This window comes from Ostreococcus tauri (genome assembly GCF_000214015.3).
Source record: "Ostreococcus tauri WGS project CAID00000000 data, contig chromosome 18, whole genome shotgun sequence".
In the NCBI taxonomy this organism is placed as follows: domain Eukaryota; kingdom Viridiplantae; phylum Chlorophyta; class Mamiellophyceae; order Mamiellales; family Bathycoccaceae; genus Ostreococcus; species Ostreococcus tauri.
The window spans coordinates 315045-328480 of record NC_014443.2 but is presented as its reverse complement, the minus strand read 5'-3'; the positions used below and the strand labels follow the sequence as shown (position 1 = coordinate 328480).

The window sequence follows — 13436 nt, the reverse complement described above, 5'->3', positions numbered from 1 at the left end:
CGAGCGATTCCGAGGCGAGCGATTCCGAGGGAGATGCGTGCGAGAGTTCGTCTTCTTTGGATTTAGCGCTGGATGAGCGCGGACGCGTCGCGTGCGCGCTGAATCGATGGTTGACGTACGAGACGACGTGGACCTCGGGATTCGTCGCGAGGGGCGGATTCCGCGCGCGCGAGCTCGATGATTTGCTCCGCGATCTCGTCTCCGCGCACAGCGCGAAGAAGAGAAGATCGAAGTCCGCGTACTCTCGAGGGAAGACTTTTTGGGCGAGCGCGAGCGCTGCGTTCGATCCGAGGTGCGTGCTCGAGGCGCTCGCGCTGGAGACGTTTCGGCGAGCGACGCGAGAGGCGATGAGGAAAAGCGAAGAATCCGGAGGAGAGGAGGACGCGCGGCTGACGTATGATCCCGAGACGTCGGGAGCGGAGTGGTGGACGCAAGTCATCGACGACGAGGACGAGATCGGATGGCACTGGGATAAGGACTACGCGCTCGAGGGGAGCGGGGTGAACGTCCACCCACAGCTGGGAACGGTGACGTACTTTTGCGACGGCGGTGCGCCGACGGTCGTGGTGGATAGACCGACCGAGGTTGAATACGATGGAGACAGTGGTGACGTCGGCGTGTGCGGTGACATTTCTTCGTGCTCGATTTCATGGCCCGAGTGGGGAAAACAAATCACTTTTGATGGGAAGCTTTTGCACGGCGCTCCGAGCGAGTTTTCTCGAACACCGACGCAATCGCGAAAGCGCATTACTTTTCTCGTGAACGTTTGGTTAAATCATAAGCCACTCACAGCGGAACAGCTGAGCGAAGAGGAGTTGGACGTGATGAAGCTTCGAGACGTCGCCCGCATGGAAAGCTTCGTGTCCTCGAGCGCCACGGTGAAAACAGAGCCCAGCTTCGCCTTTGTCGACGCCGGTGTCGAACCTTTCGTATTCAAGTTCACATACGCGGAACGCAAACGTACACTGACGCTAGGACTACGTCGTTGTCTCGAAAAAGATCCTTCGTCGGCATCAACATCTCACGAGATAGGCGCCTGCGGGATGCAGACATGGTGTTCGCGCGCCGACGCATCGTTAGGAGTGCTTCGATGACGATGATGACGATAGATGCGGCGAAGCTTTGGAGTTAGCGAGAAGGGAGCGATCGTGTCGAGGCGCGCTCGTGGTAGTAGTATGTAATAGCTCTCATGAAAAAAGTTATGAGGAGAACAAATAAACTGTCATGCAAACAGATGCGAAAGCGCGCGAGGTTAAAAAAATTTAACCTTGGATTTGGCGCTTGTCAACGGCGCACGCCGCACCGGAGGCCGGGCGGTACACCAAGAAGCCAGCGCATTGGACTTGCTTGATGTTGTCGAAGCCGACAACGCGGATGTAGCAGTCCGGGAAGCACTTCTTGGCCATGTTGACTTCGGCGAGCACCTCGTCGGTGTTTTGGCAGCCGTACATGGGGAGCTTCCACATAACCCAGTAGCGGTTGTCGTAGTACAGGGAGTTGATGGAAGAGTCGAGGTTGGACCAGCCGTGGCCGTCAGCGTAGGCGTGCTCGGCATCTTCGAACTCGATGCACGGAGTCCAGCCGTTGTTGAGCAAGTATTGGCATTGCTTGGCGATTTCGGCGTCGGAGAGCGGCGGCAAGAAGGAGAAGGTCTCGAACATCCTGAGAGAGAAGAGAAAGAAAATAAGCCGTCAGTCATCGTGTTTCGTGCGTTTTATCGCACTCTCGAGCTTGTTCGTCACCTCGGAGACTGCGTCGCCCTGTCTCCTCACTGTAATAAGACCCATCCCAACCCAAACTTGTTCACAAACCAGGGTTTCTCCCGGGTGGGTCAGATCGGATGATCTGGTTGGACGTCGCGTCGACCTCTTCGTCGTCGCCGCTCGCGCTGGAAGAAAAAGAAGACTCAGACGTAAAAGTTCATTACGCATCGTTTTCTCCTTCGCCGACGACGATAGAGCGGAATGAAGAGCGACGAAGGCGAGCGAGACCCCGATCGCACGACGGCGATCGGGGACCTATCCATCCAAGCCCATCGATCCACCGACGTGCGCGCGACGTCGCTCGATCGTGTCAACGAGCGCGTGATTGATTGAGAGGAATATTTCCCATCACCTTCACGGCTCGTCGTCCGAATCAAAGCGAAGAAGCGCGCGCGAGGCGAGGGTAAACCCACGGCCGCGAGGCTCGAGTGATCGCGAGGACACATCCGCGCGCGTGTGCTTTAATCTTTCGAGAGACGTACTTGTTGCCGTGCGGGCGCCAGATCATCATGGACTTGGCGTTGGCGACCTTGCCGGTGGAGACGGCGACGGTCTTGGCGACTTGTTGAACTTGGGCGACGGCGGACATCTTTGCTGCGTGCGTGTATGTGGTCGACAGGGGTCGTCCGCTCAACCTCTCCGACTTGGCTCGACCCGCATCAACTATCTCGATGGGGTGGTTCGTTTGACATGACACAAAGTATATGATCGTACATCATATTCGGTTCCCATGAATAAAATTGTCCGAAAAGGGGGCCTGGCTTGATGTACAATCATACTGTTTGCCTATAGCGTGACCCCTTCAATCACCCGCGTGCGCCGCACGAGGGAGATCTCGATTTAGTGACTCGGAAATTTTGGATCGCGCCAACGCGGGTCCGACGGCGGTTCACGACTCCGGCGAATGAGACCGATCGTCCGCGGCGCGAAGGGGGCTCGCGCTCGGACGCGCAGAGGTGGGGTGAGTAATAAAGAATTCCGCACAGGGATTACACTCTGGAAAATCTAAAGCGAGGCCCGTTGACGACGCGTCGAAAGACACGCGTCTGTCGAAATTTTCTGAACCACTGTCACTGAACGTGTCAAGTCGACGGCGCAAACCGAAGAGATTTAACCTTGGATTTGGCGCTTGTCAACGGCGCACGCCGCACCGGAGGCCGGGCGGTACACCAAGAAGCCAGCGCATTGGACTTGCTTGATGTTGTCGAAGCCGACAACGCGGATGTAGCAGTCCGGGAAGCACTTCTTGGCCATGTTGACTTCGGCGAGCACCTCGTCGGTGTTTTGGCAGCCGTACATGGGGAGCTTCCACATAACCCAGTAGCGGTTGTCGTAGTACAGGGAGTTGATGGAAGAGTCGAGGTTGGACCAGCCGTGGCCGTCAGCGTAGGCGTGCTCGGCATCTTCGAACTCGATGCACGGAGTCCAGCCGTTGTTGAGCAAGTATTGGCATTGCTTGGCGATTTCGGCGTCGGAGAGCGGCGGCAAGAAGGAGAAGGTCTCGAACATCTTGTTGCCGTGCGGGCGCCAGATCATCATGGACTTGGCGTTGGCGACCTTGCCGGTGGAGACGGCGACGGTCTTGGCGACTTGTTGAACTTGGGCGACGGCGGACATTGTGTGCGTGTATGAGTGCGGGACGACGCGCGCGATCGCCTCGTGTGAGCCGCAGATTTTGCGGCGCAGACGCACCCCTTGATTGTGTCCATCTTCACGAGTCACGACCCAACGAAACCATATGGATAAGGTGCGCGCCCCGCGACCGCGCGATCGCGCGTGCGGTCACCGTGGCTTGGGTTCTTTTGAAATTATTATGGAAGAAAATTCGTGGAAATACGGCGTCTTCTCGCGTGATTCGTGATTGAAGCGCACGAGTATGGCATGTACGAGTCATGACCTCATGACTCACAAAAAACACCCCGAAAGAAAATCACCCCTCGAGCGATCCGCGACCGGAGCGCCCGAGGTCGAGGGCCCGTGTCCCGCACTCATACACGCGTCAACGATGTCCGCCGTCGCCCAAGTTCAACAAGTCGCCAAGACCGTCGCCGTCTCCACCGGCAAGGTCGCCAACGCCAAGTCCATGATGATCTGGCGCCCGCACGGCAACAAGTACGTCGTCGACGACGCGAACGCGAACGCAAAGAGCGATGCACACATCCCGAGACGGCGCTTCGATGGATATTCCTTGGAGAAGCCTCGACGGGCGAGCGTCGATCTCGAAACGTGCGCGGTGCACAAAATCGAAAGAAGCGTTTTTTTCTTCGACGTTCGACGTCGCTTTCGCCGACGCGCGTGGACGGCGCGTACCACGAACGGGCGCGATGGGGAGGGGGGTCCGGAAGGGGGGCGCAACGGTCGCGGGTGTTTTGGGAAAGACGTCCCGTCGGGTCGTCCGCGTGCCTCGGATGGTCGTCGCGAACGTGAAAGACGCGACGAAAGATTAATTTGGAACCCCTTTTACTGACGGCTTATTTTCTTTTCCTTCTCTCTCAGGATGTTCGAGACCTTCTCCTTCTTGCCGCCGCTCTCCGACGCCGAAATCGCCAAGCAGTGCCAATACTTGCTCAACAACGGCTGGACTCCGTGCATCGAGTTCGAAGATGCCGAGCACGCCTACGCTGACGGCCACGGCTGGTCCAACCTCGACTCTTCCATCAACTCCCTGTACTACGACAACCGCTACTGGGTTATGTGGAAGCTCCCCATGTACGGCTGCCAAAACACCGACGAGGTGCTCGCCGAAGTCAACATGGCCAAGAAGTGCTTCCCGGACTGCTACATCCGCGTTGTCGGCTTCGACAACATCAAGCAAGTCCAATGCGCTGGCTTCTTGGTGTACCGCCCGGCCTCCGGTGCGGCGTGCGCCGTTGACAAGCGCCAAATCCAAGGTTAAATACCTCGGTTCGACGTCCATGCTTAGCTTAAAACAGAGTTAGCGAGGGGAGGAGTCACTGCCGCGTAAGAGCCGGTGCACTCAGTTGAGTTGAAATTTCATTTCGTGGATTTTCTTCATTCTTTTCGTCTAAGTTACTACCCGCGACTTCCCCGTGTATTCGTTTCTCGTCGATTCCATCCTCAGCTCATTCCACAGGCCTCTAAGCGTTCGAATGACTACTACAAAAATCTCGGTGTTGTCGAGCGAGCGCACTACGGTTGTTGCACCGCCTCAGCTTCGACCGCGCGCGCACTGTTTCCGTCCGTGAGACGGAGTCCTAGTGTGGAAGCGCGATTATCTATGGGTGTGTAGTCGAATACGCCGGGCGCCGCGCGCATCGGAGGTAAAAGCACGGGATGCGGCGTCGCGTTGAACAACTCCATGAAGTCCATCGGCGTCAGGGCGTCGAACACCTGCGCGTCGGTGACGCGCTCAAAGATGAATCCAGCGCGCTCAGGTGGAAACTTCTTATGCAGTGACGAAATGAATTTCTTTTCCAGGGCTGGAAAGGCGTCCATTCGTCTCCGCCGATGTCCGATGGGATACTCCACCTCAAACTTATTTGTGCTCGTGCGATCCTTGAAGTGCACCTGAACCGAGTTAGCGCACGAGCGTCGATCGGGATCGACGTAATCGGCGCTGTACTGAGGATTCTCCGCGATCAAAATTTTCCGTCGCAGCTCATCGACCCTCGGATCGCTCGCCACGGAGTCTTCGTAGTGATCGGACGTCATGTTACCGTACAGAAGAGCCACGGCGACGGCGTACTGCAGACAGTGATCGCGATCAGCCGGCCCGCTGAGCGGGCCCGTTTTGTCGATGCATCGAACCGCGCTACGTGTGGTATGAACTGCAATGGAGTGAATTTCGTCCACGCGGTGAATGATCTGCGGATGTAATCGGAACGAAGCCTCGATCGCTGTCTGCGCGTGGATCTCGCTCGGGAACGACGGCTTGAAGACAACGTTTTCCATGATGAACTCTCCGAAATCTCGTTTGAGCACGATGTCTTGGCGTCTGTAGAAGACGTCGTTGAAGCCCCAAACAGGCGCACTGAGAGCACACAGGTAGCCCATCTCACCTCGCATCGTCATCAGCGCCAACGACACGCCCCGAGCCGCGGCGTCGCCGGCGGCCCATCCCTTTCTGGTGCCCGCGCACGGGTAGTGCCGAAAACATCTCAACCCCGAGCCGTCGATGAACGCCTGCGACGTGGCGTACATCACCTCTAATCTCCCTCCGCCGAGCATTGACGTCGTCACGGCCGCGACCGCGGCCTTGGTGAGCACGCCGTGATCGACGCCGATTTGGTTGAAGGAGTTCTCCAGCGCCAACACGCCGACGATTTCGTACGCCTTGATCGTGGCCACAATCACGTCTCGCATGCTCAGCACGCTCAACCCCCGCTCGTTACGTAATCGACTCACGTATTCGCTCACGCTGAGCACCGCCCCGATGACATCGCTCGGATGCGTCCACTCCGCGCCGTAAAACGCGTCGCCGTAATCCAACCACCGCGCGCACGTCGTCGAATTAAACGCCGCCGTCACCGGATCGACGTAGTACTCCGTCCCCGGAACGTGCGCACCGATCGTCACCGACATTCCCGGAACGATCGGTCCCAACAATTTCGCGCACGACGGATCGCACGAGCCTCGCAACGCGCACGCGATGAAATCCAAAATTGCAAATCGACACGTCTTCACCGCGTCTCTCGACTTGATCTCGTACCCGCACACGTAATTCGCCACGTCCACCAACAAGCGATCCGCGCCTAAATCACTCTCCTCCTCTCGACCGATCGTTCGCGCTCTCGTCGTCGCATCGCTCTCCGCGCGTCGCGACAGATCGTTCATTCGTCCTCGAGCCGCGGGGTCACTCGCACACGTCGCCTCTCCAACCGCCCCGTTCGCGCCGTTCGCCCGCGTCGTCGCTCGAGAAAGCCCTCGCGGTGCCGTCGCGGTCGCGCTCGAGCGAACGCGCCCTCGAGCGCGCGCGCGAGTGACGCGCGAGGAGAATTTTCAACCGTCCAGCCATGGCGCGAATGACGCCATCGCACCGCGTCCGCGCGCGCGATGGCGGTCACCGTCGTCGCGCGCGCGTCCCACCGAGGCGCGCTCGAGGGTGATCTCGCCCGCGCGCGCGTGCGCGTGGAAACGACGTCGCGCGACGCGAACGCGGACGCGAAAGCGGATGGCGAACGTGCGCTCGTGCGCGACGCCGCGCTCCTCGACGCCGTGCGCGCGGTGTTGCCGCGAGGCGAAGCGGCGCGCGCGTTCGTGATCACGCACGCGGGAGAGGTGGTGACGTCGAGCGAACGGCTTCGGCGGGTGGCGGAGGGAGACGTCGTGACGGTGGAGCGACGCGGCGGGCGGCGGACGGAGACGGGCGGGGAGAAGACGTCGACGTCCACGCGCGCGGTGATGGACGACACCGAGGACGATGACGCGGTGGTGGAGCTTCGAGGACGACGGAGGCGGGTGGAGACGTTCCTGAGGCGACGGTGCGGATTGTCGAGGTGGACGGCGAACGCGCTCGCGCGCGCGCCCGCGTTGGAGGCTGTCGCGTGGTGGCTCGGATTGCGGCAAGCGAGCGCGAGAGACCTCGCGCCGCCGTACGTCCTCTTCACCGGATTCGCGCTCATCGTGATGAATCTCGGTCGACGTCGACCGGGAGAGCCGTCGGCGTACTCGATCTTTAACGACCGTTTCGAGCGCCTGCCGGGACAGTTCACCGCGGACGACGTGGACGACGTCGTCATGCGTCGACGGTGAGAGGGATCGGACGACGAGCGATCGATGTACATTAGATGTGTGTGCGTGTAGTGGGAGATCAGACCCGTGGCCCTGAGACGCGGACGAGGGATCCGTCGAGCGACGCCGCGCTTCTCTCCGCGCGCCCGTCCCGAGCGCGTCACAGAGCGACGCGTCTTCACGCCCATGTCCCGCGCGTTCGCGACCTCGCGCGCGACGACGACGTCGAGACGACGTGAGTATCGAAACATCCCCCCTCGTTCATCGCGCGCGAGCGCGTCGAGCGCGCGAGGCGTCGAATTGGACTCGTTCGAGCACTTTTTGTTGGATAAGCAGCGAGAGCTCTGCGACGCCCTCGAGCGCGTCGATGGGTCCGGAGCGCGGTTTTGTGAGGACGCGTGGAGTCGTGGAAACACCTCCGATGGGTACGGGATCACGCGCGTCCTCGAGGGTGGAGACGTGTTCGAGAAGGCGGCGGCGAATGTGAGCGTGATTCGCGGGACGCTGACGCGGGAGCGCGCGCTTGCGATGTCGAGTCGAGGACGGGCGGAGATCGACGCGAACGGTGGACAATCGTACGAGGCGTGCGCGTTGTCTCTGGTGTTTCATCCGCGCTCGCCCATGGTGCCCACATTTCGAGCGGACGTTCGCAGGTTTCGAGTGGGCGGAAAGGCGTGGTACGGCGGCGGCGCCGACCTGACGCCGTATTATCTCTTCGACGACGATGCGAGGGAGTTTCACGAGAAGTACGAACGCGTGTGCGATGCGCACGACGGTGGAGCGGCAAAGGGCGGGGTGTACGACGCGTGTAAGGATTGGTGTGACGAGTACTTTTACATTCCGGCGAGACGAGAGCATCGAGGCGTCGGCGGCGTCTTCTTCGACGATTTGGAGGACGGATCCGACGGTGCCGCGCGCGTTCGCGGCGTCACCGACGCCGAGGCGTTCACACGTGCGATCGCGGATGAGTGGCTGGAGTCGTACCTCCCGATTGTCGATAGAAGACGAAACGAACCGTACGGCGCCGCCCAGGAGCGATGGCACCACCAGCGCCGCGGCCGATACATCGAGTTCAACCTCCTGTACGACCGCGGCGTGAGATTCGGTCTGGACGGAGGGCGCATCGAAGCCATCATGGTGAGCGCGCCTCCTCGCGTTCGATGGGACTACGACGTGAAGACGGAAGTTGGCACGGAGGAGGCTCGACTCGTCGAGACGCTCCGCGCGCCTCGCGCGTGGACGGCGAGAACGTCCGCCTCCGCGGCCGCCTAGACGACGACGCGATATCGCGCGCGAACACCACATCCCGGCGTAATCACACGTACATCTCTACCTCTCTACCTCTCCTTCTTCTTCGACTGATGATCGATCCCGACGCACATCAAGTGCGCGCCGAGCGGAAGCACGACGAACGCGAGCTCGCACAGCACCTCCGCGTTGACGAACGCCGGATAAAACATCCCCGGTTTCACCGACACCCCCAATGCCTTCTCCACCAACACGCTCGCTCCCTCACTCCACGTCCACGACACCGCGTTGCGTTCATTCGCGCCGACGAACCGAGCCCAGAGCTCGCGTCCCGACCGCCACGTCCCGCACGCGAGCGCCGCGAGCGCGCTCCGCCGCGTCGCCTTCAAATCTCTCTTATCCCCCGTTCGCGTCGCCCCGTGAAACGCCAGCACCGCGATCATCGCGCACGTCACCATGGCGTCCATCGCGCGCGCGTCCGTCCCGCGTCCGTCCCGCCACGCGACGGCCAACGCCGTGAGCGACGCCATCGCGATCGCGATCGTCCCATCGATCACCAGCAACGCTCGCGCCCGACGTCGATCTCGCGCGCTTCGTCGATAGCGATCGACCACGCGGTGACGATGGGCGTGATCGCTTCCGTCGGTCCCGCGCGCGTGCGCGCCCTTGGACGCCATGGCGCGCGACGCTCTCGCGCGATGCCGAACGACATCATGCGACGGGGATTTCTCAACGCCACCGCGGACGCGCCCGAGGGCGAGCGCGCGCACGGACGACGCGCACCGGGCGCGCGCGCGCACGCGGGCCCGCACGCGGTGTTCCCACACGCGCGCGCGTGGACGTCGAGCGCGGGCGCGGCGATGAACGCGCTGGTGCTGTTGCACGGGGATTTGGACCACCCCGATGGGTTCGAGCGGTTCGGACGCGCTGTGAACCTCCCGAGCACCGTGGTGTGGTCTCTGGGGGGGACTTTGAACGCGCGGGGGGTCGAGGACGATGGGACGGACGGGCGAAAGCTTCGACGATGGGTCGTCTCGGCGGATGAGGGCGCGAGCGCGGAGACGCGTCGAGGGCAGTTGGCGCGCGCGTCGAGGGCGGTTCGACGGGCGTTGAGACATTTGCGAGACGCGTGTGGGTGGGAGCTGAGTCGCGTGCACGTGTTTGGATTCTCGGACGGCGGCGCGGTGGCGTTGGACGTCGCGGCGCGCATGACGGGACGGGAACGGTTGGGATCGTGCGCCGTCGTCGCGGCGGCGCTGCCGGAGCCGGAGCGGTTAGAGATGTGCGATGAAGCGCCTACGCCCGTGATGCTCGTCGCGGGAACGAGAGATGAGGTCGTACCGATCGAGCGCGTGCGGGAGACGGCGGCGGCGCTGACGCGAAGACATCCCGGTTGCGGCGCCGACGTTCGAGAGTTTGATAAGACGCACGCCATGGTCTCGAGCGTCGAGGAAACCAGGGCGTTGATGGAGTTTTGGGCGAAGACGCTCACGCTCCCTCGCGCGAAAGCGTCGGATTACGGCGACGACGTCGTGGAGCTCAGCGCCGGCGCCTCGTGACGAAAGTTTCGCATCGCTCAACCTTTGCGACGTCAGACGGGCCAGAACGTGAAGACGTCGCTCACGCCTAACGCGCCATCGTCGCGAAGGCAGAAACCACTCACGCAGGTTGGTGATATGGAACCGTAAAAGGTGACGAGCGCGCCAGGGTAGAAATTTCCGTCGTAACGACCCCGAAGGACGAGGCGGGGAAATCCGTGTTCGGTCTCGTAGACGATGCCCTCCATCTTCATTTTCCCCAAACCGTCCTCGAGAAACGCACTGATGCGTCGCTCGTCTCGTGAAACATGTTTAAAACAGCCTTGTCGTTGCCCATTAGCCCTCGGACCGGCGACGTCCTTTGTCATATCCCCCACCGCGTAGCCGGTGGGAATGTTGATTTGCAGCCTGAACCGCACGACGTCGTCCTCGTCCAAGCGTAAAGTTTCGCGGGACATGAATCCAAATCCGACCGACTCGATGTCGCATGGATATCGAAATCCGCTGTATGTACCATCCATCGCGCGCACGTTCGTCGGCTCGCCACCCGCGAGCACTTTGCGTTGGAGATCCGCCCTCGGACGCCCGCCGTGAGGATACGGTCCGAACCCGATGACGCCGCACGGCGGAAATAATTTCGCTTTCGGCTCGGTGAAAAGAAGGACGCTCAGGGGTGCGTAGACGTGACAAATTTCATGGGCGCCACCGTGTGCGTCGCACGCCCACTCGGCGTGCTCTTCGAGCGTGAAACGCGCGCGCGATTGGCTCGACGTTTCGCGCGCCGCGCGACAATGCTCTTCCCAGGTATTCGGCAGCACTCGATGAAACAGTCCGTCCGGCGCCAACATCGCTCGCCCGTACTCGTTCGGCACGGCGCGCAAGACGAAACGCATCCCCGAGCGCACCAAATCCGCCTCTTTCGGTGGATCTGAGAAACACCCGAACCCTCGAGTCTTCACCAAGATCTCTCGAAACGTCATCAACGCCATGACAGCCGTCTCGTATTCCTCGGCGTTAAAGTACTTTGACGCCAACGTCTGCGCCAACTCCCGCACCCCTGGATCACCCCTCGCCCCGTACGCCTCGTAGTTTTCAAATTCATACGCATCCGCCCACTTCACGTCTTCGTACTCCGCGTCCACGTACTCGTACCCATCCGGCGCCGCGCGCGCGTCTGCGAATTCCTCGCACGCGTGCGCCGCCCGCGTCGCCGCGCGCATCGCCTCCACGCACCCCTCCTTCCCCAACCGATCGCGTAACCGTTCGATCGCCGACACGACCGTGACGTACATCCCTCGCGTCGTCCTCGAATCACCGCTCGCGGCGTCACCGAACGAGCCGAAGCGCGTCTCGAGCAAGCGCGCGAATCGCCGCTCGGCCCGCGTGATCGATTCCATCTCCTTGCTCGTCGACGCGAGCGCACCGATCGCGCGCGCGTCCATGTGATGTAAAATAACGTCCCGAACCACGCTCGCGGTGAGCGCGGGAGCGGACGCGGCGTCGTCCATCGCGCGCGACGAACGCGCACGAATGGACACCGATCGCGACGATTCGTCACCGATCCCACCCTCGCGCCCGCGCTCCGGGCCCTACGCGTCGAAAACGCGCGCGATCAAACGAGATAAAATACCCGCGTCGATCGTCCCCGCGCGCGACCGCGGAGGTCGATCGCGCGCGCGCGCGTGGACGAATGATGCGAATGATGCGAACGACGCCACGACCCGCGAGTGCGCGACGCGTCGGTCGATGCGTCGAACGCGCGACGCGGGACGGGGCGACGGGTCGACGCGACGGAAGAAGGCGAGATGGTTTAATCGCGGGGGCGGACCCGCGATCGCGGCGCTCGGGAGAGACGCGCGTGGGGTGATCGTGACGTGCGACGGCGGGAAGGAACGCGCGGCGGCGCGAGACGTGTGTCGGAACCTCACCGAGCGATGGGAGGCGATGAAGGCGTCGCGAGGGGGCGCGGAGGTGGAGACGACCGCGGGTGATGGGCGGGCGGCGGGAGAGACGACGACGGAGGCGCTGGAGCGAGAGTTGAACGCGTTGCGGGACGAGGCGAAGAAGGCGCCGTTTCGAGAGGTGTCCTTGGATCTTCGCGCGTGCACGTTCGTGTTGGCGTCCAAGGAGGTGACGGATGCGTTTGATGTCGCGGATATCGTTCGAGAGGAGTTGATGCGGGCGAAGACGAGCGGGGAGGCGCGAACGAGACACGCGCTGCGAATGGTGCCGGTGGACGCGACGTGTTTCGCGGGGGTGGATGAAATCGCCGAGGCGGCGAAACCGTTCGTGGAGAAGCACTTTGCGGGCGATAAGGAGCAGACGTTTGCGATCGCGTTCGATCGGCGAGCGAATGGGGACGTGCGAAGGAACGACGTGATCGAGTGCCTGGCGTCGCAAATCAAACAACCGCCGAACAAGGTGAACCTGAGCGACCCGGATTTGACTTTTTTGGTGGAGATCGTCAAGGGCGTCGCGTGCCTCTCCGTGGTCAGGGATTACGAAAAGCTACTCAAGTATAACGTGCGCATGGCCTCCATGAACGAGGAAGAGCGCGCGCACGCGCGAGAGGCGAATCACGGAAACGCGCCGCGACCGCCGAGGGCAAAGGAACGCGCGGAGGAGGAAAAGGGCGAGGACGACGCCGCGCGAGAGGAGGCGTAGACTCGTAGACTAGTTTTTTCTAACACCCACACACCGCTAATGAATACCTGGAACGATGAACCGCGAACGAAGCGCTGATTCGAGACATCAACAAGACGGACGCGCCCACTGCGTCTGCTTCGTGTCGACGTGTCCGTAAAACACCTCCCCCGACGCCTCGTCGACGAAAGCGCGCCAACCGCTCGGAAGCGTCGCGTCCTCGGTGGATTTCACTCGCGTCTCACCCTCATGTTCCACCCTCGACGCCGTCGCCGTCGCCGTCTCGCGCGCTCGAAGCGCGCGAAACTCTTCGAGTTTCGCCTCGCGTCGCGCCGCCGCCACCTTCGCTCGCCAATCCCCCACGGGTACGAAATTCGGATTCGTCGACCCATCCACGCCCTCGCGCGCGCGCGTCGATCGCCACGCCTCGATTTCTCGCGCCTTCTTCGCCTCCATGTGCTCCCGCGACGTCTTTCCGTCGTCCCGCGCGTCGTCCCGCGCCGCCGCCCACTTACGCGCGTCCGCCAGGCGCCGCCGCGCCTCTCGACCCATC

The 13436-nt window shown here is 61.8% G+C and overlaps 11 protein-coding genes across 11 annotated transcripts in view; 6 read left to right on the top strand and 5 right to left on the bottom strand.

Annotated features, from left to right (window-relative positions):
* Positions 1 to 1094, top strand: part of OT_ostta18g01900 (unnamed product) — a gene marked incomplete at both ends in the record, with an annotated part of 1321 nt that extends 227 nt beyond the window's left edge. The window contains one exon of the mRNA XM_022983617.1: positions 15 to 1094. Within this exon, the coding sequence (XP_022840589.1) occupies positions 15 to 1094 (1080 nt within the window). The remainder of the gene's footprint in view (positions 1 to 14) is intronic.
* Positions 1095 to 1262: 168 nt separating this feature from the next.
* On the bottom strand, positions 1263 to 3380 carry OT_ostta18g01890 (Ribulose bisphosphate carboxylase, small chain; the record flags this gene model as incomplete). The annotated part of the gene is made up of 3 exons (XM_022983614.1): positions 1263 to 1662; positions 2246 to 2357; positions 2915 to 3380. 3 exons carry the CDS (start codon positions 3378 to 3380, stop codon positions 1263 to 1265), a joined length of 978 nt encoding a protein of 325 aa, XP_022840588.1.
* Positions 3381 to 3768: 388 nt separating this feature from the next.
* OT_ostta18g01880 (Ribulose bisphosphate carboxylase, small chain) lies at positions 3769 to 4659 on the top strand (the record flags this gene model as incomplete). Its single annotated transcript, XM_022983608.1, has 2 exons — positions 3769 to 3875; positions 4260 to 4659. 2 exons carry the CDS (start codon positions 3769 to 3771, stop codon positions 4657 to 4659), a joined length of 507 nt encoding a protein of 168 aa, XP_022838112.1.
* A 254-nt stretch (positions 4660 to 4913) lies between these two features.
* On the bottom strand, positions 4914 to 6557 carry OT_ostta18g01870 (2-methylcitrate dehydratase PrpD; the record flags this gene model as incomplete). Its single annotated transcript, XM_003084182.2, has 1 exon — positions 4914 to 6557. The coding sequence occupies one exon, from the start codon at positions 6555 to 6557 to the stop codon at positions 4914 to 4916; it is 1644 nt and encodes a 547-aa protein (XP_003084230.2).
* A 219-nt stretch (positions 6558 to 6776) lies between these two features.
* On the top strand, positions 6777 to 7475 carry OT_ostta18g01865 (Uncharacterised domain SAYSvFN; the record flags this gene model as incomplete). Its single annotated transcript, XM_003084181.2, has 1 exon — positions 6777 to 7475. One exon carries the CDS (start codon positions 6777 to 6779, stop codon positions 7473 to 7475), a length of 699 nt encoding a protein of 232 aa, XP_003084229.2.
* Positions 7476 to 7640: 165 nt separating this feature from the next.
* OT_ostta18g01860 (Coproporphyrinogen III oxidase, aerobic) lies at positions 7641 to 8726 on the top strand (the record flags this gene model as incomplete). The annotated part of the gene is made up of 1 exon (XM_022983592.1): positions 7641 to 8726. The coding sequence occupies one exon, from the start codon at positions 7641 to 7643 to the stop codon at positions 8724 to 8726; it is 1086 nt and encodes a 361-aa protein (XP_022840587.1).
* Positions 8727 to 8791: 65 nt separating this feature from the next.
* On the bottom strand, positions 8792 to 9379 carry OT_ostta18g01850 (Protein of unknown function DUF1352; the record flags this gene model as incomplete). The annotated part of the gene is made up of 1 exon (XM_003084180.2): positions 8792 to 9379. One exon carries the CDS (start codon positions 9377 to 9379, stop codon positions 8792 to 8794), a length of 588 nt encoding a protein of 195 aa, XP_003084228.2.
* Positions 9380 to 9400: 21 nt separating this feature from the next.
* OT_ostta18g01840 (unnamed product) lies at positions 9401 to 10261 on the top strand (the record flags this gene model as incomplete). The annotated part of the gene is made up of 1 exon (XM_003084179.2): positions 9401 to 10261. One exon carries the CDS (start codon positions 9401 to 9403, stop codon positions 10259 to 10261), a length of 861 nt encoding a protein of 286 aa, XP_003084227.2.
* A 32-nt stretch (positions 10262 to 10293) lies between these two features.
* Positions 10294 to 11748, bottom strand: OT_ostta18g01830 (unnamed product; the record flags this gene model as incomplete). The annotated part of the gene is made up of 1 exon (XM_003084178.2): positions 10294 to 11748. The coding sequence occupies one exon, from the start codon at positions 11746 to 11748 to the stop codon at positions 10294 to 10296; it is 1455 nt and encodes a 484-aa protein (XP_003084226.2).
* A 238-nt stretch (positions 11749 to 11986) lies between these two features.
* On the top strand, positions 11987 to 12904 carry OT_ostta18g01820 (THUMP; the record flags this gene model as incomplete). The annotated part of the gene is made up of 1 exon (XM_022983575.1): positions 11987 to 12904. One exon carries the CDS (start codon positions 11987 to 11989, stop codon positions 12902 to 12904), a length of 918 nt encoding a protein of 305 aa, XP_022840586.1.
* An 87-nt stretch (positions 12905 to 12991) lies between these two features.
* Positions 12992 to 13435, bottom strand: OT_ostta18g01810 (WW domain; the record flags this gene model as incomplete). The annotated part of the gene is made up of 1 exon (XM_022983569.1): positions 12992 to 13435. The coding sequence occupies one exon, from the start codon at positions 13433 to 13435 to the stop codon at positions 12992 to 12994; it is 444 nt and encodes a 147-aa protein (XP_022840585.1).
* Between the last annotated feature and the right edge of the window lies 1 nt (position 13436).